The 26342-nt window shown below is 45.7% G+C and overlaps 1 protein-coding gene and 1 long non-coding RNA gene across 3 annotated transcripts in view; one reads left to right on the top strand and one right to left on the bottom strand.

Moving 5' to 3' along the window:
* LRP8 (LDL receptor related protein 8) overlaps positions 1-26342 on the bottom strand; it is a 172626-nt gene that overhangs the window by 12544 nt on the left and 133740 nt on the right. Inside the window, exons 5-10 of one of the 2 annotated variants that reach the window (XM_038145115.1) lie at positions 11497-11859; positions 5167-5289; positions 4703-4825; positions 1757-1876; positions 1502-1627; positions 646-817 (exon numbers count right to left, since the gene is read on the bottom strand). In XM_038145115.1, the coding sequence (XP_038001043.1) occupies positions 646-817; positions 1502-1627; positions 1757-1876; positions 4703-4825; positions 5167-5289; positions 11497-11859 (1027 nt within the window). The remainder of the gene's footprint in view (positions 1-645; positions 818-1501; positions 1628-1756; positions 1877-4702; positions 4826-5166; positions 5290-11496; positions 11860-26342) is intronic. The other variant, XM_038145116.1, reaches the window with a different exon arrangement.
* Positions 11866-26337, top strand: LOC119704236. The gene is made up of 3 exons (XR_005257878.1): positions 11866-13841; positions 16579-16680; positions 19869-26337. It is a non-coding gene; the product is annotated as an uncharacterized LOC119704236 (long non-coding RNA).

Here is a 26342-nt window from a genome sequence, read left to right as displayed (position 1 = left end):
CAAACCACTGCAGAAGCTGCAATAGCTGTGCAAATCAGAATATACACGGGGGATTTTCAGCACATAAATTAAATGCATTTTTGGCTAAGCACACTCACAAGCCCCGGCACATAATAACTGTGATGGATGCCACAAAAACAGCTGAAGGAGGAGTGAGAATGAGAATGTACTGTGGTCAGGTGCTGTGAATTTAAATCCAGTCTACCAGAGACTACAGTGGGCAGCAGCTTGTGTTCGTGTTGCTGCCTCCTTGCTCCCACCATTTGCCTGCTTTGTGCTTCCAGATGCCAGGTCCTTTGTGGCCTCCCATACAGCATTCACAGTGCAGCAGCAGCCTCAGCCCTGCTTTGCAGTATCCATGGCTCAGGAAACAAGAGCCTGCATTTAACTGCTCGAGTGCAGCAGGATCTGGCATTGATGAAAAGTCACCCTGTATTATCAAAGAGATAACTGCACAAGCCTCTGATGTCTTTATCAATACCCAAAAAAGATTACCAAGTCTGGGCCACAACAGGTTATCCTGTCAGGACAGAAAAGTCCTCAGGTGCCCTGTACTCTGCACTGTTCTCTGGGCTGCTTCAGAGGATACAGATGGAATGCAGCTTTGGCAAGAGACCAACACACACATCTTCTCTTGCCCCTTACCTGTAGATTTTTCGGTAGAACAAGTCACACCAATATATTCTGTTGGTCGACACCTCCACATCCAGCGCCACCACGTTCTTCAGCATGGGAATGATGCGGGAATAGTCCCTTTTCACCAGGTCTATTTTACGGACCTCGTGGCGATTGGTGAAGATCAGGTACGGGCTCTTGCCTACCACAGAAAATCAGCACATTTGTCATTTCAGCAGCTGTCCTAAAGGCTGGATTCAGCTTTCATTTCTCAAACAACAATGGAATTATCAGTCACTGATAGCTGTGTTTGTACGGAAGCTTTACACCACACTGGAAGCAAGAGGAAACGTGCTCCAGAGGCAGGGCTGTCACACGCAGGCACCCCTGTGGTCCCTGGACACACACTGGCACTTGGACGGCCTCTGGGAATAGCCTCATCTTCAGTTCATTTCAGCAAAAAATCCTGGGCCAGATTTTGGTGACTTACAGCTGGGAGGGTGGAGGGCTGGCTCAGATACCCTGTTTTAATCGAGATGTTTTCTTTCTTTCAATACTACTACCACAAAATGTTTTTGCTGCACTGTTTTCAATAACACCTGTCAAGAGACTCTTTTCTAGTTTCAGCTTCAAACAGCCAAGCAGTGACTGCAATCTTGCTCTGTACACTGTTAAAATATTCTGATCTGCATGATCAGTAGTTCTTGCCTAGAGACGCATCTGCTATTGCTGCAGCAGCTCTGTGCTGCTCACAGGGAAATTTCTTTGCTGGATTTGCCTGTTTCCTTTTGTTTCCGTTCCCCTGCCTCAGCCCTGTGAGCGTGTTTTCTTACTGGAGTTGTGCTGTTGAGCAAGCAGAGTTTTCGTGCCCGTGGCGCTGCCTTACCTACAGCTTTGCAGTTCTTGGACAGGGTGTCCATCTCGTATCCTTCGTAGCACTCACATTTGTAGTCTCCCTTGTAATTAATGCAGATCTGGCTACAAGCGTCTGGATTCTCACATTCATCTATGTCTGAAAGGAGTGTTTGAAACCCATCAATAACTTGAAATCAAACCATCTGTGATGGAGCAATGCTCAAGTGAATATAATCACGTCTCTCTATGGTGAAACACAAGGGACTGCTGTTTGCATGTCAATTACCTCCACACGTTTTTTTATCCAGAAGCTTGTATCCAGGCGGGCATTCGCACTCGTAACCAATCTTCAAATCTTTGCATATGTGTGAGCAGCCACCGTTGTTTATCGAGCATTCATTAACACCTGCAGGGGATACACAGGTCACCTATGACAAACGGGGGCTTTTAGTTGTGAGATTTAATAAAATTAAGAGATTTCCTCAGAAATTTTCCCATTTCTATCAGTTTTGGTACTGGCCCTATAGAGCACGAGTGCCTTCAGAGACAGGAAGCCTCCACTGTATCACTTCCTTGCTCTTTATTATTCCAAACCAACGCTGGGGGATCATTTGGACTCAAAGCTAGTGGCTGAATGAATGGGGAGCCCTGGGGATACAGCGTATGTGAGTCTGCATCTCATCCCTTCAGAGAGCTGCTGCTTTGAGCTGTTCTGCCACATGTGGGAAACTTCCAAGGGACCTAAGGGCTCTCGCCAGCATACTCCTCCTTCCCTATGCGCTGGTTCGTGTTGACTTTTCTGAACAGTCGCTCTGAGCTTTAATAATTCATGCTGGGGGACTCTCATCTCCCAGGGGCCAGCTATTTTGAAATACTCTACTATTTTGCCATCTAGCTCCAAGGAATGATCTATGTGAAAAATTCCAGAAAACACCGAAGTGCAGTCTGTCAGAGATACTCCATTAGCACTGAGATACAGTCCTCCCACAAACACGTCCCCCACAACAGTCTTTGCTGGCACCCCCAGCAGCCCCAGTGTGCAATTTACGAAGCAATAGCCCCCATCCTCTTCTGGGGCCTTTTCTAATCCAAGGCCACCTCTCTGATCCTGCTCTCAAGTGCTGAAATGAAAAACAGAATAAATGGATTCTTGAAAGTAGAACTGAATGAGAAGTTGGGAAAAGCTGGTTTCCTGTCAGAGAAAACATTTATTGTTGTTGTAATTGACCTACAAAAGGTGAAGAGAAAGTTCTCTCCTTAAGGAAGACTGCTGAACAGGAGCTGTGGGATTTCAGGGATAGTGGACTCACCAGAACAAGGAAAACAGATTTGCTCCAGTCTATAATGCAATTTAAAGGCAAAATTTTCATTTATCTTTTACTTCTTGCTTCCTTGCACACTGCAGGTGAGCAGCACAGCAGAGCCATTAAACCATTGCTCTTGGAAGGAAATGGAAACAACCACAACCCAATTAAGTCAGTAAGACAGGGAAAATACCATGCCAGAAGGAATCCATTTCAGCTCTGGGATGTCTTCACCTTCCTAGCAGGGACTTACAGAGATAATACATAATTACTGGAGCAAGTTCACCAGGCTCCGAGAAGGTGTCCACAGTCCCAGTGTGTGTTGTCACTGTTCAGTGACATTTACGGACAGAAATCTCCTACTCCTGCACTTGCACAGGTCTGTAGCAAATTGGGTCAACATGCACAACTACTCTGCAAAATACTACAAAGGCTCTTTTGATTAACAAGGCAACTCTCGCTCAGGTGATTCCCATGGTTTATGAGGATCTCTGTGGAATGGATTTAGGGGCTGTAAATCAAGTGCTGGTTCACTTGCTGCACTTCTCAAGAGGAGCTGAGGGGGAGCCAGGCAGGAGGAGCCTGGGCAGCTGCTGCTCTTCACCCAAACCTCAGCAGCATATTCCCTGCCTGACTAAAACAGCCAAGTGTTGTCCTGCCTTCTGCAGTGCTTTTCTGGGGGACGCTCAGAGGGCACTGCAGAGTTTAGCATGGCCAGACAGACACACTGAGCTGGGGAGTGTGTCCTGCACCTCTGCCTCCTGTGGGGGTGACCTGTGTGTGGGCATTACAGTCAGAGCGCTGTGCCCTTTGGAAACACCTTTTCCTGTGGCTCTTCTCTGCTTCCCAACTCAGACAGCACCTCACTGCCAGCCCAGGGCTGCACCAAACATGGCACCACAACCACTGGGTTGAGCACCAGCCCAGCTGTGCCACTGCCCAGTCTCCTATGACAAACCAGGCTGCCAGCTTTTCTGGGAGACCTCCACAGACAGACAACTGCAACACCCACTCAGAGAAACAGGGAGATGTGGATTAGTGGAAGAAAGCAAGGGCACACTGGAAGCATGAGGTAGGTGCATCTTCACTAGGCATGCACACACTCTTTCTTGTCTAAAACAGGGAGAGACTGACAGTTCTTCCTGAACAGGAGTTATTTAAGGGGCAGCCAACTGAGCTCCACGATGTCATGGAAGGAGATGCCTTTTGGAGACATCTCTGCACCAGGGAAAACAACAAATGTGTTTGAGTAATGCTGCAGATTGGTGGTGCCATTCCCACGATGTCTGGTGGGAAAGGCAAGAGAGGGCTGTCCTATGGAGAAGGGCACAGCTCTGTGGCCTGGGCTCTGTTCCCCTGGCTCCAACAGCCCTGACTCTCCTGGCATTCCCACAGCCCAGGGCTGGCAGGACACTGCAGGGAGCAGCCTGCTGTCTTTGCTGAGGGGAGCAGCAACAACATGTACCGCCCAGAAAGGGCTGAACTCCTCTCTCAGGGGTTGCTGCCACTCTACATGTTTTTACCTTCAAAGCATGTTCCCAATGCTATATTTTTATGGTATTATCATCATCTTAGAATTCAAAGATAATTTAGGCAATGAGGCTAAGTAAACTGGTGTGTGTTGTGGAGGACACTAGTATTTGGGGAGAGGGGGAATTCCTCATTCCTAGTCCCGTGCTCAGTTCATACATCCCTCCAAGAATAAAAACCGAGTGGAGAAGGGCACAGTTCAAACTTACAGATGATCAGACTAAGCTACTAATTATATTCATATGAAGGGTGATGAGAGAATAAAGGCAAGGAAAGAGGAGCAGAGTGAGAAATAGCATTAGCAGCTACATGTGGTTACATTCAAAGCTGTGAGCACCAGATGGAGAAGAGGGGAAGCAGTTACAACGGGAGCAACACGTAGAAGGCAAGTACTGTACCACATTCTTTCAGAGGCTCGTCAGACCAGTCCCTGCAGTCTCTATGTGAATCGCACACTTTGCCTCCGTCAATGCACTCTCCACTCTTACACTGAAACTTGCTGGGACTTTCACATGCTGACTCTGTCATGTTGGGCAAGAGAGGAAAGCAACTAAGTTAGATGAGGCTCGTGACAACAAACAGGCTGACATAAAGCTCAGGAGGGCGTCATTAGCAGAAACGGGATGGGATGAAGCAAATGAACATTGAGCCTGAGCAGCATGCAAAGAACTTTTCAAGTCATGCAATCTGCCTGGTCACCACAATCATCTCTCCCAAGCAATCCCACTGCCAGATTGGCTTAAAACTGTACAGGAAGCGGCTTGGCATGGCCCAGAGGAGTAGCACAGGCCTCTTCCCTTTCCAGAGGCCACACAGCCCTGGCAGATTTACCCCATGGAGTATGAGGAGCACCTGTACCCACCTTGGACACAGCCGGCCTCGTCACTGTTGTCAGGACAGTCGTGCACCTTGTCACACTGCTTTGCTCCATGGATACAGGTCCCATCGCCACACTGGAATTCATCTGGCTGGCAGGTCACCAGAGCTTTAAGACAACACATTTAAGCATCAGCCACACAGAACTCAGTCATTTGTGTGGTACCCATCAGCCACGTCCCTCTGACACTGCTGGCGTGGCATCCTCTGTTAGCAAATGTCAGAGTATCAGCTGTTTCCACCAAAGCAACAGAGGCAGCAGCTGCCTCAGGCATTGCTCTCCTGTGCCCCTCTGCAGTCCCAGATCACCCTCTACATCCTTGGGAAAACAGCATCAGAGCCCATAGGAGGACACTCAGTCAAAACAGACCCAGTGCCAGCAGTGAAGTTTCTCAGGTGACAGAACAAAGCAAGCAGGCAGCAAAACTCCCAGCAGTGGGCAGCTCTGGGGCTGCAGTGTGTGTGAGGCCAGGCTGCTTTCCAGCTGGGAGTGCACAGTGACACTGGGTAGGCAAAGGCAACTACTCCTCAGCTCTCCTTCCTTCAGAAAAATTGCATTTCAGATACATTTCAAACACGTTCGGGCTAAGGCCCAGGGAAGAGACCTGTAGTGACTCTGCCAAAGCAGTGTGATCACAGCAGGGATAAAGGCAGCAACGAGACACAATCATCACGTTATCAAATGCCCATGAGCCAACAGCCCACTGGAAGGCAGAAGAGCTCCACTGCACTGCGATGTTTCTTGGGGTTTCCAGCCCTAAACACCTCCACAATATCGGCCCAGTTTTCATGCCAGAAATTCATTTGTCCAGGTCAGATTATAACAGACTCAAACCAGATCTGATGAACTGCAAAGCTGGGGAAAAATATAAGCCAGACTCTTGCACAGAGCATGCTAAAAGCAGTCATACATCCCTTCCCAAATTACCATGAATGAGAGACCTCCCTAGCTGGGACCAGCCCTGTGCTGACACAGGGTTCAGGCAGCCTGGCCAAACAGGCTCCTCATTCCTGGACATGTTTTGCAGCTTCTTTCTGAGGGGCCCATCGGATGTGTTCTTAAAATCCTATTAAGGCAGCACACCCTGGAGAGTTCCTGATTCCAGCCTTTCCATCACGTGATTGTGTCCTGGTATGGGCTGACAGAAAATCACTGCTTCTGAGCACCGAGGGGAGGCCAGCACTGCGGTTACTTCATGGGAGGTGAGAGCTGTCTGCAGACTGCCCTGGACAATTTGACAAACTGGTTGTAATATAAAAATGAGTAATTTCAGATAACCCAGGAAGAGCTGCAGACACGAAGTGAGCCAGCATCAACACCATGAAGTATCAGTTGCATAGAGACTCCACATTATTGGTGATTGCATCCCGCAGGATGCAGGATCCAGGTTCGTGACTGCTTCACTGCACTAGTTCTAGTGCATCTTCAGCCAGCAAAAGGCATCACAGACAGGAAAAGCCACAACTGCAGGGCTGGAGGGGGAAGGGAGAAGTCCTGTCATTAGAAATACACAGTATTCACATGAGGAAAGTTTGGAAATAGCACTGCTCCTTGGAGAGGAAAGCCATATGCACTATATCCATAAAAAGCTGCAAAGTGAGAAGAAAATCCCGAGCAATAAGCACAGTTATGGGACCAGCTGTGCTGCCACGTTTCAGCTAATAAAGCCAGGCACAGGAATGGGAACCCTCAGTGGGACATCTGGGACAGCAGCTCCAAACTAAGCACATGGGATCTGCTGCTCTACCAAATGCAGAAAAATGAAGGAGGGAAAGAAACAAAGCTGTGGTCTGGGAGAGTCACAGACCACAGGTCTGGAAGTGGCACCAAGAACTCCTGCAGGGAGGCAGAGTCACTTCTGCTTGAACTATTCCTGGCATGTACAGCCACCTGCCTGGGGAGGCCCTGACCATGGAGAAAGCACCCTGCTCCACAGGAAACCCTGGCTTCTGCCAAGCTAAACCTTGGCCACTGCAAGGCTTTTCAGTGTCTCACTGAAAGTTCCTTTGCCACAATTATTTCTTGTCTTCACCCCTAACTTGAAAAGCAGTTTGCTTCACCTTTTCTGTAGCAACTTCTGTGTGTGGAGGTTGGATATGATGGTCCTCCATTTCTGACTATAAATATTAACCCCTCACAAAAGTGTAACATGTAATTAAAGCAAACAGGGTTTTGTCTTTTCTGGAGCAACAACAGGTCTCCAGTTATCAAGTAAATCTGTGTGACAGCAGCTACAGATTTGGAAGACAGCTGCTATAAAACCTATAATTGTCTTCAGTTGTAATATTCAAAGCTCTTCTAAAAAGCAGTTATAGCTAAATGCTAAGAACAAAAAGGTTTCTAATCCTAAAATGAATTAAAATTAAGGAGAATTTTGTAGGAATTGCAAAGACAATGTCGCACAAGCACCACAAGACTGAGAGAAAAATGACAGCAGAATTCCTAGCTCAGTTGCTACAGAGACTGCAAAACACAGATGTGGGGCTGTACTCCACTGCACAAAGCTTTGCTTCAAGAAGAGACAGAAGTTTGGAGACCAGGCTGGGTTTCCTGGCTCAGTTCTCACTCCACCAGAGCTGTGGAAGTTCAGACCTTTGAGGAGCAGCCCCTGAGCCTCTTAACTGACATCTAGAAAAGGCAGATACAATAATGGCTCTTACTGATCACAAAGGCACTAAAATGCATGTATGGCATTTCTAATTTTTGCTGCATTTTTTGAGGAGAATTCCATGTTATCCTGAAGTCGAGGCACTAACCCAGCTCAGCCCCACTGGCAGAGCTGACAGCAGGTTCCCATTAAGGCCATTCCCAAGGAAAAGCAATAACCCAAGAAGAGGGAAAAGCTGTGCTGTTTATTTGCACAAGATATTCAGAAAATTGCTGTGCCTAATTTGGAAGGTTTAAATCAGTGAAATCTCAGTAGTTTTACAGCCATCTCCTCAGCAAATCAAGTACAAAACTAATTGCCAAAGCCCAGCTAAATTAACAGGCCTCCTCAAAGAGACACACTTCCCATTTACCAATCCTGGACACAAAGCTGCATCACTCAAATTCAGCAGGTCTATTCCAGACTCCAACTGAACCTCAGTTTCTTCTGGTTTCTGTTTCTTTTTGCTTCCTCCCCAAAAAAGAAAATCCCAACATTTGCAAAATGCATCAATCCCATTTTATAGATGGGGAGGTGGAGGCAGGAAAGTGTGAGGTCAGGTCTCAAGGGGTCTCTTTTCTTGCTGTCTGTTGTAAGCATTATTTATTCTCCCTCCTGGATGCCTTAATGCAAATTGCAAAGGACATTTTAAAATATAACCATTCCAGATTTGGAGACTAATAAATCTAACCTCATGTTCATTTTATAAATATACATATATACATATCTGAATATATATGCTATGGAAAAAACCCCAGCCACCTAACGTTCTCACACAGCTTTCCTGAAATGACTCATTCCTTCCCATTTATTTTCTGTCTCGCTGCCAAAACCTGTTCACCAATTGTCACCCTTCATTTCTACTCTACTCATTTACCAATCCAAAATGTTTATAACAAATGACGCTTGATGGCCTCATGACTTTTTTTAAAGCATTCGTTCCCATCCCGCTGTTTATAGTGCACAAACCCCATATGATCCCCGTTTGCAAGAGAAGATGTAGTGGTGGGATCTGCAGTTTTAATCAAGTCCAGCCAGTGGGCCCATGTGCCATCCCTGTTGCTAAGGGGACAGAGCTGTGCCACACATCTGCAACTCTCTGCATGTCCCATGATTCTGATCTCAAACAGAATTTCTGCAGAAGAAAATAATCAGAAAGGTCCCTAAACTCTTCAGTCCAACAGATGAGCAGTGATTCTGAGTTTCCGGAGCTCCCAAATGTCCCTTACTGCAGTCAGGTGCACCCCAGTGACAGCTGCATTTAGGGTAGGGAAGCAACATTCATTTTGGCTCTGCCCCAGCCAACACATCAGCTCCAGGAGCACTCAGTGCTGCAGGGCCTCTCTTGGTTGCTGCCTCAGAGAACCCCATCCATGCAGCACAGATGGCTGTGGGCTCACACGCTGCTGTGGCACTGGGCTGCCACCAGAACCAGGCAGTGCAGAGGAGCACTGAGGTAGCTTAAAACAATGGGGCTTTGAATCCCACTGTTTCCCAATCCACAGGACTGAAGGCAGCAGAATCAGCTCACATAGTTGTTTCTCCCAGGCAGACAAACTGCACATTGGGTTGGAAAGAGACCCTCGTTGTGCTAGATCTCCACTGCTCAGAATTCTCTCAAGTCACTTCTGCCACATTTCCCCCTTTCTCCACTGGTTGTCAGCACCGTGCTGTGCTGCAGCGGTGTCCAGCTGTGTCCTGGGAGCTGCCTCTGGAAGTGCTGCTGGCTGAGGCTGCTCTGCAGCTCAGGGAGCTGGTGGAGCTGTGCTCCTCACGGCTCGGCAGTCTGACATGGCTGGACATGGCTGGTGCCTGTCACTCCAAGGAAAGAAGCTGGGGAACAGTAGGCACTCTGCCTCAGGAAGGTACATGGGCACAGTCCCACTCCTCTCACCCTGCAGAATGTCAAAATAAATGGGCCCTGTAAAAGACTTGAAACATTTCAAGTTGAAGAGGGATTGAAATTTAAGAGGCATTTCATCAGAAAGCACCATCAGTGAGCTGCTCCTCTCTTTCTCTACTTGGCAACAGAAGGGAGCTCATCTTTCTCTCTCCTGAGGTGGCCAAACTCAGCCGTCCTCTCAGGTTGCTGTCACTGCAGGGAATGCATCCCATGGGGCAGAGATCAGTTCTGCTGGAGTCCCCTGTACCAGACACCAGTTCTTCACCTTTGTTTGTAACACGGCCCTTGCCACTGCCCCTGATTTGGAGGGGACACAGGTACAGGACTGCCCACGGGAGGTCTCAGAATGAAAACAGGCACCAAACCACCCAGGCTGCCCCAGCCAGCAGTGCCCAGCTCCAGCAGCTGTGCTCCTGAATGGCCCCTCTGAAACAGAGCCAGGAACCAACTTTGTCTCCTGACTCCACGGTCCCCGTGGTCCTTCAGAGCCTGGAAGTGCTGCCTGGGTACCTGCTGCCCAAGAGCTCTGTCAGCAACTTCAGCACCTTCTTGGAGATGAAGGAAAAGACAGCATACCTAATCCACCCCTCCTTGGGAGGGGCTGACAGCCTTGTACCCAGCCACCAGAGCTGCTCTCTTCCTAACAAAACATTTTTGGCTTCTCCTATTCAGCTCTTGCCTCTCTTAAAAGAGTCCTTGGCAATTTTAAAAGCACAGCAGCTCCAGGGTAACCTGTGGCTCATCCCTCTGCTCTCCTGCAGTGCAAACACTGGTGTCTAGGATTCACTGCATCCCTCACTTGTTAAAGAAGCCACTGAATTTACACCTGCTTCTCTGCCTGGAAGGAAGTCTGACCTCCAGCTCCTTGAAGGGCTCTCCCACACTGCTGTTCACCAGCCTGGCCTTGGTGTTGTCATGGCTATGAAAAGATGGTGCTGGCAAAAGTGATACATTTTCTTAGATACCTTGCAAAAATCCCTGGGTTTGCAGCTGGTTGCTGCCTTCCTCCCCAGAGGTGGCCCAATGTCAGAGCTGCTAAATATAAACAGCTATGTAAATATTTAATTTCAATCTTGTCATTATGAATATTCTAGCAAAACATTTTGCACTTGTTTTCTTCTCTCTCCCTCCTCAGGTAAGTGACCAGCTTGAACAGTTTAGTGGCTAAAAATGGATGAAACATTCAAAATACCACACATACCAACACCAGCATGTTAAATGCATAAAGCCAGCTGAAAAGAAATCCATTATTTATTAGCTCTCTGCCTTTATCAAGCTAAGCTCAAAATGCATTTCAAACTGGATTCTTCAGAGGTACTTCTCTTGACTGCCTTGTTCAGTATACTCCAACTTCAGAGGCAGAAAATGATTTTTTTTTCCAGCTGATCATATATTCCCTTTAGCATAGCAGCTTCTAACCTCCAGGCTGTGACCCCACCATGCAGCCTGAGGGCTTTGAACATTTTTCCCATTTTTCACTCCTTGTCTTTCTAGTGAAACAGAACTCTTCTAAGGCACGGTACCATCCAACAGCTCTTAGACCTCCTCTGTGGATTCTCAAGGAAACAGCACAAAAGGAGTGTGGAATACACCTGACCCTGCTGGGCTGGGCACCCAGCCATGTCATGTGGGACACAAGCGCTCCTTGTCTGGCACGGCTGCTGCTCAGACATCAAAGCCTTGCCTTCAAACACGGCCCACGGCAGCCTCCTGGCCCTTCCCCCCAGCCCAGAGAGCCCTGGGCCCTGCCCCTGCAGACACTCACGGCAGTCCTGCTCATCAGACTTGTCCTTGCAGTCCTCGTCCCCGTCACACTTCCAGTTGAGGTGGATGCATTCGCCGTTCCCGCACTGGAACTCGTGGGCCGCGCACGTGTTGAGGGCCTTGGCGTCGTAGCCGCACTTCTCCATGGACTCGTCCGACTGGTCCTCGCAGTCGGGCTGGTTGTCGCACACCCACAGCTCCGGGATGCACACGCTGTTGTTGCACTGGAACTCGTTGGGGTTGCAGGTCAGAGGGGAGCACTTCCTTTCGTCGCTGCCGTCCCCGCAGTCATTGTCACCGTCACACACGAAGATGATGGAGATGCACGACTTGTTACTGCACTGGAACTCGTTGGGGGAACAGGCTTGGGAATAAAAACAAACAGGTGAGCTGGGAGGTCTCCAACCCAGCCCTCACCACTGGCCCAGCTTTAGCACGTTAGGGATGTCTGAGGGCAAAGGCACAAAGGCATTACCAGGGCTGTCCTACCCCAGAACGTTTCTCCCAGTGGTTACACGTGGCAAGGAGCCGGTGAGGCCCCAGCGCTCCTCAGCTGTGCCTCAGGATGCATCCTCCAGGGAGCACGGCAGCCCTGGTGAAGGAGGGCCAGCAGGGCTGCGGGTGGCAGAGACGGGGCAGCGCTGTCCTGGCACTGAGGAGCAGCCAGGGGAGCCCCGGGGCCGGGGGAGCCCCGGGCGGGAGCAGCAGCACGGAGTGGGAATGGGAACGGGGAGGTTGCAGGGAGAGGCTGCTGGGGCTGTGCTGGCAGCGCCGGGGCTCCGCTCGGCTCCACGCTGACATTACCAGCTTCCTGACTTTCATAAGCACAGAATCAGGTTTCAGGATTTCACAGTATGCCTGGTTTTGGACATATTAAGTGGGATGTGTAGGGTAAATATTTAGTGAGTCGAGCATCAATTTAGCTGCAATCTGCCAGTAAGGCCCTTTACAACACGCTGAATGCCTTCCCTGGAAATCACAACTCAACATTAACATACAAATGAGGCGCTTGTCAGATAGAAGCTGAGTGGAGCACTCTCCTCTGCAAGCCTAATGGACAGCTGAACCAGAGATGCCTGCTCAAATTAAACTTTCAGTTACTCCAACAAAGTGCAGTTCGCAGTCACTCTATTTCATCAAGGCGTAGGGGAACCAAAACCATGGAAGAAATTCTCCATAAGTACTTTGAGGTAGTTACTTACGAAAGAATTCTTCTTCTGCAGTTTCAGCCCTCTGCAGGGAAGTTATGGCTTTGATAAATTGCAGGTACAATAAATATAAATGCATATAAATTACAAGAGGGTTTTTTTTTTTTCATTGTACTTGGGAATTTTTCTTGTCTTCAGAAGCGGAACTACTTACTGCCATATCTGCAGAGCCCCTACACTAGACAGTTTAGATGGCACTAATCACTGCAAGGGCAATTGCCCCTGGAAAGCAGCAGAATCCTCTAAAAGACCTGTCATATCCCAGATTTCACCCAGTGACAGCAACCCAGTGGGATTCTAGTGCAATATTATGTCTGATTTATACCTGGGAATGAAGCTGTATTTATCCAGCATTTAAGAACATGTCCACTGGTACAGATGCCTAATTACATTCTGTCTGGCAAACTCGCTGGGCTCTGCCTGATAACCTAAGCAGCCTCTCATTTTACATCAGAACAAGAATACACACAGACACAGACACACACATACACACACACCCAACTCTCCCCTCCTGCCCTGTGCTCTGTCCCATTTAGCCCCAGGTTTTCCAGATGTTAGAGCACAGCAATCCACCTAATTAGAAGAGAAAGAGGATTGCCTTCCTTGCTGCAGCGCTGCCATGCCCTGGCCAGGACCCAGGCTCTCTCCAGCAGGGGGAAACGTTAAAGAGAATCTCAGCTGCCCCACTTGACACCAGCCACAGAACGCAACAGAGCGAGGCACCAAAGGAGCTGCTCGGCTCCTTCTGCACTTGGTAGAGGATTTTAGATACTGAGATGCCCTCAACAGGCACCTGTCCCTTGGAACAGCCACGGTTTCTCCTCTCCAAACACAAGGAACTAAAACTAGGATGTGAGTCCTTCTCACAAGGATCTGAAATACAAGCACAGTCTGGTGGAGAAGCCTCTAAAAACCTTCCTCTTTTCCATGGCAAACTTGAGACCATTAAAATGCTCTAAGTATTACCCAAATTCTGCTCTTTATCTCCATTCAGCAGATTTTTCTATCCTTACCCCATAACTAGAAATCATCTATTAGTCCTGCTGATGAGCACTCAGCTATATAACTTCAGACTGTCCAGAGGAGCCATTACCTGGAACTGCATATGGAACATTCCTCCACGAAGTGGAAATTCAAGGTAACAGTTAGAATCTTACCAATCTATTTTAAAGTGGTAGTGGGAAAACAGGAATATTTCTATGGCTATGTACAGCTTCTGTAACAGATAAAGGCTGAGAAGAAGAAATTGCTTTTCTGGCATTATTTTGATGAATCTCAGAAACAGATCAGAGAGCAAAATCTTGCAGAGTTCTTTGATCCTTAATGTTTGGGCAAGATTGTAATGATTTGCACATTCCAAATGTGCATAAATTTCCTTTCCACCAACTGTAATGAGCCCCTCTTTTTCCCCTCGTTTTTTTTCCTGGTCCCACCTCCACCCCTCCTCCTGTTTGTACATGTTTCCCTTCAGAAATCTGCTGCACTGGCAAATTAGTGACTGATAAACATAGCAGTGGGATACAGACAATGGAAGTTTGCACATAAGCTCCTCCTTTGCACCTTCAAATCCCAGTACAGATATAAAATTACTGATAATCACAGCCAGAAAGCAGAAGCAGTTCAGCTTTTGTAACCTCTCATGAGGACATTCTCAGTGAAGCCTACGAATTGCTAGCTAGAAAATTGCATGGTCATGATTATTTTATTTTGTTTTAAAAATTAAGTTCAGTGTGATGCCAGCACCAGGGACTACAAGCTCTCTCTCCAGGAGCAAGCAGAGCAGGCTGGCTGTTGGTAGCTCCCCTCCTGGGACCAAGCAGTTCCTTCTGGGTCACGTCCACCCACTCCCATGCCCTGCTGCTGCCGTGGCAGGCAGACAGCATCCCGAGACCCCTGAGCCTTCCCTCATCCTCCGTGGCAGTGAGATGCTCAGGGCACGGCAGGGGCAGGGCTGCAGCTGCCAGCGCCAGAGCAGAGCTGTGCCCGGGCAGAGCTGCCGCCGCTGCCGGGCCCGGCACCAGGAGCCCGATCGACAAACACCACGGTTATCTCAGCCAGCACCTGGAGAGATGGGCACGGGGCAGGAAAGCCCCAGGGACGGTTTACTTCACATCCCCTTCCATAAATCTGTCAGGGTACCCCGCAGTCTCGTCACTGCAGTATTTCATTGCCTCCAGAGCATTTCAGTAGAAAATGTGCCAACAGTAATTAAATGATCACTGGGGTATTTTTTGACTTGAGCAATTTGTTTGCATTCTCCAAATTTGCTGCCTATCCTATTGTAGGCTGATTCACTTAAGACCAAGGAATCAAAAAATAATTTGCTTTCTTTAGCACAGAGGAAATTAATAAATGGTGTACTCTAAGGTGCAAAACCTACTTCAAACATGAGTGATCCCAATAGAAATCTTGGAAATGTTTCTAAAGATGTGTTTAACCAAGATTCTTCAAAGCATAACTATAACAGCAGTTTACTGTAGAGCACTGTAATGTTAAAAGGTTCTTCACAGTTTCAGGAGGTAAAATATCACACACAAATGATTATGTAGAGGTGATTTTGCCTATAGACAAAACATACCAGAGGTATTCTGCATTAATTTTTGCCCTGTGCTGTGTGCCAGTCTGTAGAGCACAACTGTCACAGATTTTGCCTCACAGCCTGCAGCTGCACTCTTGTCACTCCTCTTGAGGAGAGTGGAGCAGAAGCAGCCTTGGGATAGAGGAAGTAAAAATAATAAAATATCAGAAGATCAGAGAGATTGCAGTTGTGGAGTTAGTGTTTCAGTACTGGCTGGTTCTCTTTTGCCCAGAGCCAGGATTTAGCCAGAGGCTTTAGTGAGAGTCTGGTGCAGCAGGGACACTCTTAGCTCAGGCATGGCACCAAAACATTCAGATAATTCTGCCACATGCTTTTTAAGTGCTTTTAGAAAAAAAGCAGAATGGTCTCAAGATGTAGAATTCTCTAAAAATACTGAGTGCTCATTAAAAAATTGTCATTTCAAAAATATATGTATTTTTACATGACATTTCTACAATGGACAACTCTACCAAGCATGGATCCTCAAATCTAGATAAAATTGAAAAAATGAAATAAATGGTATATGTCTGTCATTACCAGGAGCTGGGAATTATGTACAATGGACTATAACTGCTGTCATTGCTAATCTCTAATTAAAGATTTTATAGCTTTTCAGTAAGATTCAGGTATTTAATTCATCTCTCCTCCAAAAGAGCCATTTCCACTTGAAATTACATGAATGGCTTAAATAATGATAATTATTTGGTAAAATTTGGAGTAAAGTGGATAGCAGCAATTATCCACTGATGCTGAAGACAAGAAGATAAGATGAATGATTACACTGTATTTTTCTGACACTGACCCCAAAGCAACTTTAAAAATGTCTCTGAAAAATTATGTTTGTTTAAATCTGATAATGGATCTTCTAAAGCAGGAGAAGGGTGATTTGTGCATACCAACATTCGCATCAGGGGGGGAGAGATCTGCTGCTGATTCGTGGCTGCCTCAACACTGGCAGGGGAGGCTGCTGGACTTGAGAAACTCTCCCAAGCTCTGAGATTTAGGACTTGAGTTCTGCAGGGCTGAGGGGTGGAATTCCTGAGCTCCATCTGCCCAGGCTTTGTGTCCCAAGTGCCAGTCCAGCTCCCCAGCCCACAGGAACCAATCTCTGAGCTGGGCCATGGATAAGGAGGTCACAGAGTGCAGACAGGGTAGATTATCTTGGAACTCCCAGTTACCAGCACTGTCAGCATGGTAGTTCTGCTTAACTAGTATTTATTTTCAGGTTTAATTCTGTCTAAATTATTTATTTTGCCTGCAGTCAATTGCTTACCAAATACCTGAATATTTCATACAGATCTCCTGTCAAATGCCAGTCTTTAAAGCACGGATTCGTGCCTGGAAGGACAAGTTTCCCATGGCAAGGTGCCCTCCAGGAAGGACAGCAAAAGAGATGGAGGTAAATGAAGATGACCTTGAAGCTCATTGCTCTGAAGAAATGACAGGCCTCCCATGGAGGGAATAATGCAGTGGAATTGCAGCCTCACTCCCACCAGTGGTTGTTGCCATGGTGATTGATACCGAAAAGCCCATCTCGATGGAGGCTGCAGCAGGAATAGTAATTCCTGATATTGTTCAAGTCACTAATGGAGCTAAGGAGCCATCTCACGCACTCCTGCAAATTAATATTTGCATGTGCTGGCTGCCTTTGTCACACGCTGCCCTCAAACACAAATCAGTCATTTTCCCATTCTCTGCAGCAGTATTTGCATAGTATTAGTTAATTATAACCCAGCAACCAGATGCCAAAGCCCCTGCTGACAAATAATAGTTGGTTCAAAAATGTATTTGGTGATTTACAGTGTATTTCCTGAGATTCATTCCAAGTGGTTTAATTAGGTGGAAATAGAATTAATTACGACCCCCAATTTACAGAGAGAAGCAGTTTATGTACAAAGGTATGCACGCTCTGCACTCTGTCTTTAATTTTATGTATGTGCAATAAGATTGCAACTCCTACCTGCGGTCTCCTCGATTTTCCTTCAAACCAGGCAAGGGTTATGAAGTTTATCAGATGTTCTTCTGGCTAGATGACTGAAAATGACCTCAAAATAAGAACAAGTGAATCCAGTGTAGAGGGTTTAAGGGTAGAATAAAGGAGCTTGAAAGACAAAAATGGATGGTCAGAATGCCAAAGGTTAATACTGTCCTGCTTTTGTGACCATCCAAGACACCCCATGGGATTCAGGAAGATAAAGACATTATTATTACTCTTATATTCTGACTGGAATATAATCAGCTGAATCAGATTGGAGATGTTTGGTACCAGCCAAAATTTAACTGGAAAACAAATGTGCTGTGAAGTGTCTAGTGAATTTCTTTCCTGACTTTGAAAATTGGAGCCTGTACAGGACAAGCTCACTCCTATTCCCTTAGACATGACTTGCTTATTAAAATGGCAATTTTACAAATTATACCAATTTGGCAAACCCCTCAGAAACATCTGATAATAGCCATTAAACCAACATCTGCTCTAATATTATCACACAAAATTCTGTATTTCTGAGGAATATATGAAGGTTCAGCAAGCAGAACAGGGCATTCCTGAGCAGGGCTTCATCCTGGGACAGCGCACACAAATCCCACATTACTGCACACACAGACCTCTTGGATTCAGCAGGACTCCCTGTGGTTATGAATTTTTTGCACAGGATTTCTGTGCACAGCCTTTTCTGCACAGCCACAATTTAGTTTTGCCATTGTGGAGTTCAAATCCCAGTCACTTTGCCAGGAAAAGCCAATCCATGGATGTCACCTTCCACCCACTGGGCAGATTCCCACTCCCTGCTCATCTGCTGACACAGAGACATGACCTGCCTGTTTTCCCCACTGTTTTCTTCATGTCCAGCTCAGGAGAGACTTCATCAGAATCCTGACAGCTACACTCCCATCACACTGGCAAATGACAGCACAGTTGGGTTTATTCTTAGGAAATGGGGGAAAGGCAAGGAACCCTAGCCCGTGGCTCCGCAGCCATGTCACTGGCCTGCCACTTTCTCTTTACCCTTACCCATTCCTCAGCACAGGGGTAGTTCCAGTTTAACCAGTGGGAAAGCTGAGCCATTTCCCCAGAATCAGTCAAGTCATTTGAAGTTGTTGCCATAACTAAGCAGGGAGTCCTGGAGGTTGCTGACTCACAGGTTTGAACTCACCTGAGCAGTGAGGGACAAAGCAGAGCTCACATTGCAAGCAGTGAGGTCAGTGCCCCATAAAATTTCCATTTCCACTAATTTACTTTGCTTGATGGGAGCTGTCTGTAAGAGGAGATATTGCTCATTGCAGTTTGCTTCACTGTTAAACATTCACTGCATGTGGAACGTGCACTGTTAACTCTCCTGGAGCACACAGAAAACGAGGCAAGGCTGAGAGCTTTGCTTCTCAACTCTCCAGTTTACCCAACCATGCACACAGTGATCCAAAGTGAGCTTGAATGTAGGTTCAATAACAATTAAAAGATGCTTTTGAAATAAAATGGTTTGCAAGACAAGTGATCTGAAGGGAGAAGCACCTGAAAACAGAAGCACTGAGGATGCAACAAGGCAATTGGCAGAATTCGGTGTAGCCCCATTCAAGGTTATGAATACAAGCACATCCTATAATGACCAAGTCCATAAACACAAGACCCCTGTGGTGCTTTTGGGAGGGGGAGAGACTGACAGACTGCTCAGGAAACAACCAGCCCCTGACTGTTTTCAGTTATGTGATAATTAGGGGGCACAGCTATTATGGGATGTAAGCAATGTACCTATGTACCCACAATTCCAGCAAAGAATGGCAATCATTTCTCAAAAAGCAGGATTAGATTTTCTACTCAAATGGAAAATTTAATCACTGAGTGACACTCACTGCAATTAAACCTGTAAGGGTCGTGTGCTGACTGTGCTCACATTAACAGCAATGAGATTTCCATGGCAGTAGGATTTGCCTTGCAGTTCCTGGGATTTGGGAATAGAAAGCAGCACTTTCCTGGATTTGGGCTGAGATGAAGACTCACATGCTCAACATGAGCAATTATTTTAAAGTTATTGGAACACAGAAGGGTAATGAAGTGGTTTTTATTTTGAACTAAAGCTTTCTCATTACATTTTATCTAATGAACAAATTTCTTTGCAATGTAAAAGCAAAGTTAATCCAACCCTTATATCATCCTCTATGAAAAGACTATTTCAGCCACTAAGATGACTTCCAGATTAGTTTTATCTGTTAATATGACTCATAAACCAACTTTTTTTTTTTTTCCCTCTTGCATCAAATATGACATGGCCCTCTCCTGCGTAGGACTGTGCTGAGTTCAGGCTACTGATTTTGATTTAGCCTTCAGATCATATGCTCAGGAAGCAGAACTGTTAATTAGTGTAACACATATGTACTGGTGGCCACTGCAGGATGCAACTCCTACCCACATATCTGCCATCATAGCATCATCATTGGCAAGATTTCCCTGAATAAAACTAAACAGATTCTTGCTTTTTGGATGAATAGGCTTAAAATTATAGCTGCATTCTTAGGAAGAAAGCACTTCAGGGACATGAAATACAATTGTAATTGGCAATAAGAGATGTAATTCCTTGACTGTTTCAACTCTAGGAGCTCTAACTGTTGAAAGACAGACTACCCAGAAGATAAACATAATTACAGGCCAATTCTTGCTCCTCTGCCAGTATGATGTGAGATTGGAAAGAAGAATCAGAGCCAATGTCTCCAGCTAAAGCGCAGAAAGACACCAGGACAAAGCTTGTGTGGGTGTGCACAGGTATCCTGCAGTCCAGCACTATAAGCTTTAGTTTTAATTACCCACAAATCTTTGCATAAAAGCAGCTGTTTCCCAGCCCTCTTCCAGACCCTGTGAACAAAGACCCTTTGGGGTGTGAAGGATGTGTCTGTGTGGGGGTGTGAGTGTGCCTGTGCTGTTCTTTGCATCCCCCTTTTCCCCTCTCACTCCTTCAGAGCAACGCTGCAGAAGTGCCACTGCTGCACTGTCTTGTTTTCAGATGGTGTTTTCATCTACTCTGCTTCAGAGAATAAATTATTCATGGAACTCTGATGGGGACAATTTCTCTGTGAGGAGGATCAGCACAGGGCCATCCCCAAAGCCCCAGTTGGTGCTGGAAGCTCCACCTGCAGATGTTCCACATGTGTGTCTTTATAAAGCTCAGCTCAAGAGCCAGCAGCAGGGAAGGCAAAGCCTTGTGCCCTCATCCTCTGCAGGCAGAGCCCTGGCACAGCTTGGGCCGTGGCTTTAGGGTTTCATTCTGGATTTACACCGTGACTGTCTTACCTCTAACTTAAGTTCACACACTGTTTAATTATGTTTAATTACAACGAGCATCCAATATGTTAAAAATGCAGCTACCTTCACTTTTCCTGTCAGCATGCAATTAAAAGTAACTCCCAATCTCTTTTCCTTCTTGCCATTTTGTTCTGAAGGAACTCAGGACAAATATGATTATGGGCTGAGATTTTTCCTAAATAACAATGGGGATTTTTTCTGCAAATTACTACTGCTTTTGAAGGAGCTCTAATACTTTAAGCAGTGATAAAGTGGCAGCTGTACATGTTTAATTTCTGAGAGCCACAGCATAATGCACAAGCATTAATCCCTCCAGCTGTCCAGTAATTAAACATCATGTAAAGCCCAGAGGATATCATTGCTGTGCTACCTTATCTTATTTATGAAGGACTTGAATTTGTTAAATCTAGCAATTCTTTTTTTCCTTCTTGGAAATAATTGTAAATTCTTCCACCATGGCAAGTGTACTGAAGTTACAGCTACCCTCTGTAAAATGCCAGGAATTTCAGACCAGCCATGTTTCTTTTAATCACATATTAAAATAATGGATAATGACAGTGCATAAATATTTCTTTTACAGGCATGACTGTGATGCTGTGGGTTTTAACCCTGTTAAAATTGGTGGGTTTCTCAGGGAGAATGCATGGCAAAATCTGATCCTTTGGGTTTGATGTCCCTCTGAGCTGACTTAGGGACAGCACATAATGAATGTTAATTCATTAACAGGCAGTGAGCAGAACTAACTTTGACAAAAGCACACATTAATCAAACTGTGATGAAAGATAAAATCAGTGCTACATTATCACCAAGTTAGAAGGTCTCACTGGGATCAGTGGAGATCTGGAATGGACTGGATCAGTGTGGTCAAATCCCAGAAGGGAGCACTGGAAGTGTGACTCATGCAAAATACAGGCACCTTTGGCTCACAAAAAAGAAAAGAGTGCTGGGACAACACGATGCTCTTTATAGTTACAGGACAATGATGAATGACAAAACAATTGACAAACTGCCGATAGAAAGGTCACTTCATGTGAGTGTAGGTGCAGGAGCAGAGTGGGGGAAGGTGACTTTAAATCAGCTTTGCAATTCCCCCCCTTCAGCCAGGTGGATCTGCTGGAGGGATGAACAGCTTTAGCCTGCTTTAAATTCTGCCTTCAGCCAGTGGTTTCCAGCTGACCTGAGGGCTGTTAACCAGGGCACTGGCAAGAGCTGACTCTGTGTTCTGCACTTGGAACCTTGCAAGAAAAGCATCCCTCACTTGGAGGGGCTGCTGCTTTTTTTGAGAGTGAGCCTGGAGCTGCGCCAGGAGAAGTGGGAAGTTCACCACCTGAGGATCCTGGAAATGATCTATTTACATGGGAAAGCCTGTGAGATGCCATGGCAAGGACACACGGTTACAGCTGAGCACACTGTGCTTACTGTGGTTTCCCTTAAGAATTAAAAAAACCTTTATCCACTTTGTTCACTTTTAATCTGGCACATCATAATATCATAAGGCTGAAAATCTAGAACTAATTCTGAGATACATGGTCAGCAATGAAAAGCCTGAAGACCAGAGTCCAAAAAAGATGCTCTGGCTGACAAGGTTGTCACTGGCATGAGGCTCCTGCAGGAATTCCCAGGTCTCACCTCAGCCAAGGTTAGTGTGAGCATGTCCATTGCCTGCAAAAGTTCCCCATGATCGCTGTCTCTGTGCTACAGTTTAGGAGGATAACCAGCTCATTCTGCTATCAATATATTAATGAATTCATCATTTCACTGCATCCATCTGTTGGGAAAGGAGAAACTGGTGCACTTCCAACTCCTCATCTGCAAGACACCATTTCCATACTGAGTGCAAGCAGCGGTTCAGGTGAGAACCAGTGACACAGCCAGAAGAGATGGGGCCAGAGCCTTGTTCTCTGTGAGCAGCCCAGAGTCCTCTCAGGAGGGACATGTGTGCACTAAAGGGGTTCAGTGCCATTTCAGCTGGTGCAGGATGGCAGCTCCTCTCTTCCAAAGCCACTCTCAAGTGCTCTCTGCATTCCTGAGCAGCTGACAAAACACTGCTTACTGTCTCCCTCAGCAGAGATTTAACGAGTTCTGCAGTAGTTGGCCAAGTCCAGACGGACCCTGAGTTGTGTTGCTTTAATTACAGCCTCTCCTATTTAATTTCTCTTTTGGTCTCAGTAAACTCAGTCCTAAGCTTCTCCAATCCATTGTGAGAAAGGTTGGGTGCACTGGGAACAGAAAACCTTCACCAGGGAAATAAGGAGGCTGCCAGCACCTCCAAGCCAGAAAATTCAAGGCTACTAACCCTGACCTATGACTACAACACACCTGGTATTGTGAAGACTCAAATTACTTCTGCTCAAAAAAACTGAAAAATAATATTTTTCTTTTTATATAGTCTTATTTTTAAAAAGGCAGATATTTGCATTTTAAAATCTGTGCACTGGAAGTCAGTAGCATTCTTAAAGCCTGTCTGTTGGAAGTCAATTATTTAGGCAGACAGGCACTTAACTACCTATGTGCAAGGATTAATACCTGCAACTAACCCCTGGTGCAACTCCAGCCTGTGCAGACACAAATCTGGATCCCTGATCACTGGTGCTTTATCCATTGCAGGTGAAAGAATTTCAGTTTCTATTGCTTCCTTGACAAGCTCTTCCACAGGGTGAAAATCACACCATTGTCTCCTCATTCAGATTCTCTACTTTTGTCCCCAGGTCTCTGAACAGCTGCTTTGTCCCCCCAGTGTCTGCACTGGATACATTTCTCATGGATTCAAAAAGCAAGGATATCATTCTGAGAGGAAAAATCCAGCAAGAATTACAAGGTTCAGAGCAGTAGCTGGAAAGGAAACTGCTGGAGGAGGAAGAACAATAATACACCTACACTGTCCCTAGAGTTTTGGATGACTGTACACCATAATCTTTACTGTCCTCTCCTGCAGGAGATCCTCCCTTAACTTGGCTGTGAACATTCTGACACAGGAACAGGTCCTTGCACAGCCTCAGCACAACCAAGCTTTGCTCCTGGATACCAGCACTATCTTGTTACTGGTACAAACTACCCGTGCAGAAATGCAGGCATAAATAAGGTTCATAAACTCCATATTAAATCCTCTTGAAGAATTATAAATCCAAGAGCCAGTTATTCCTATCAAAAAGCAAGAGTATAGACAGTTCAAACATTTTTGAAGTGTCACATGAGGTTGCAGTAATAGCTTTGTTAACGTGGATTTAGAAAGAGCTTAGGGGTTTTTCTTCTGGATGCCCTCCCTCACACCATCTTCAAGTCATCATCCACTTGTTTATTGCACATGCAGACTCTCACCACAGAAATTATTCTGAGCACAAATAAATCCCCTTCCAAACATTTATCCAGCAAGATGTGTTATTTATAGACAAGCTGGCCAGCTCTGTGAGGAGTGCAGCCTCTGTGACAGGGTGCTGTGCTCCAAGGGGCTGCTGTGACAGGCAGTGCTGAAGCTTATTGTACAATGAGAATAAAAACCTGAGTGCAGAGATGAAATTAACAAAACAAAGAGAAGAAGGGGTCTGAAGTGGTCAGGATACTGTGTGCTGCTGAGATAAGAGGAAACAGAGAAAGGAGGATTCTAACCAGAGAAGAAATGGGAATGTTAACAGAGTATCAGTGGACAGGCTTAGTGAGGTTTATCAGATTTGGATAAGGGAGAGGATAGCTATCAATCCTCCACAAGCTCCCTGTTGAAACAGCTCACACAATTGTCCTCATCCATGAGGAAAAGACCTTCATTTGACAGGCAACCTCCCTGAAAGTGCTCCCACTACAGCCATTCAGCGGTGCCTCCTATTTCCCTCCCAAAGCCACAGTTTTGACCTCTGAAAGATGCTGAGTTGAGATCTTGGGACTGAAAGCTTTTGATGTTTGCAGCCACCCAGGATGCTCCAAGTTCACCTGTCAATGCCTTTTCCCCTGGTCCTCATGCCCATCCCACAGGCAGACTCAGCAGAGATTCCCAGTGTGTGGGCAGAATGCTCAGTCATTAGAAACTGGTTGAGAGCTCCTAATTCATTTCTCACCAGTTACCTAGCAAACATCAAAATGTGGTAATTTGTCCTTGGATTAATTTTTTTAAAGGTTTTTAAGAACCTGCACAAGCACTAAAACTGGAAGCTAACTATGAGTAGAGATGCTGAAACATCCAGAGCAGAAACACTCAGCTATTTCCAAATCCATTAATAGCATCATTATGCTGAAATTATGTGGCATTCAGAACATATTTACATGCATTTTGGGGGTTACCTAAGGCTTTGAAAAAAAAAAGTTCAAAGCAATTTCAAGTAGATTTTTATTATAACTAAAAGACTCTGTGAGACCATTCCCACTGGCGTGAGCAGCAGCATTAAATCAGGGGAGGCAGTCACCAGTGTAAAAATTGTTCTAATTTCACAAACTCATATCAGGAAAATAGCAGTTACAATTATCTTCTGAATTCGTTTCTAATTCAAGCCTCCCATTCAAAGAAAAAAAAATGTACATGCTGAAGAGAAAACACTTAAGAGTTTCACATGGAAAACCAATAAAAAGGAAAATAAAAAAAGGACTAAGAAAATATACTTTTACAAAGAGAGTTAAATAGTGGAACAAGCTGCTCACAAAGTAAAAGCTTTGATAATATTTTGTTTGATAAAGCTGATGGCAAAGAAATAAATTTGTCCACAGCACTCCACTCAGAGCCACAGAATGTTAATGTAAAACATATTTCCTTATACAGCTTCAAAGAAAAGATATAACGTGGATTATGAACTGGGCAGGAATTAGAGCCCAAAATCCAGCTTTCAAATGAAGAAACTTCAGTTTGTGCTTGAATTCAACCCTTTCACCAGTAACCTGCAAGTAAAAGTAACATTGCTGATACCACATGCAACACTGGAAATATTGAGGGATGGGTGAATACATAGAACTTAAAGAGCTTCTTAAAAGCCTGGGATCATTTGCAGATGAAGAATTTAATAAGAACAGTATTAGAAATCAGAAAGGTGATTTTACCTCTGCACAGACTGGCAAGACTGATACTCCCTAAATTCTGGTGGTCTGTATAAAAAGAAAGTTGGAAAACCAACTGGAATAGCAAAGGGAGCCACAAGAATGAGTCAAGCATTCATTCAAAAGGGAATATTTGACATCAAGAAGCATAAAGAACCAATATATTTGGTCTACCAAAAAGGCAGCCTGAGAAATAGTTTGACCACACAGTGCAGGAGTTCTCACAGACTGAAAACACTGTTAAAGGGCTCTTTCATTCAGCACAGAAAGGCCTAATAAAAGGCAATGGCCATTTAGGGACTGAATTTAAAACAGTTATGGGTACAGAGTACATCATTCTCTCTCTGTCCAGTGAAACCAACAAGCCATCAATGTCCAGGCCTATCTGTTCTACCCCAGCAGAAGCCAGCCTGAGTCTGTCCCCACTCTGCACAGGACACAGCAGGAACCTGCTGAGCTACCGCAGAGGAAGGTTTGGACCTGATTTAAGTCCTTTCCATATCACCTGGGTGTTAACTCTAATAATAATACTTAATTCTTCACAGAGTCATTCATGCATTCCTTCATGCATTCCCCAGCCAGCCCCAGCTGAAGAACCCTTCTTTCCTCTCTGGTTCTAGAAGTCACCACTTAGCACTGCAAAGGAGAGCGAGTCATTTTGCTGGCAGGAAAAGCCATCCCTTTCCATGGCATTTGTAACAGTCCCTCCAGGACTTTGGTAGTCCTACACAGAGATGTTGCATCTATATTAACTC

Source organism: Motacilla alba, chromosome 8, assembly GCF_015832195.1.
Source record: "Motacilla alba alba isolate MOTALB_02 chromosome 8, Motacilla_alba_V1.0_pri, whole genome shotgun sequence".
Classification (NCBI taxonomy): domain Eukaryota; kingdom Metazoa; phylum Chordata; class Aves; order Passeriformes; family Motacillidae; genus Motacilla; species Motacilla alba.
The sequence above is the reverse complement of the archived record's forward strand: the minus strand, read 5'-3'. Positions and strand labels throughout refer to the sequence as shown.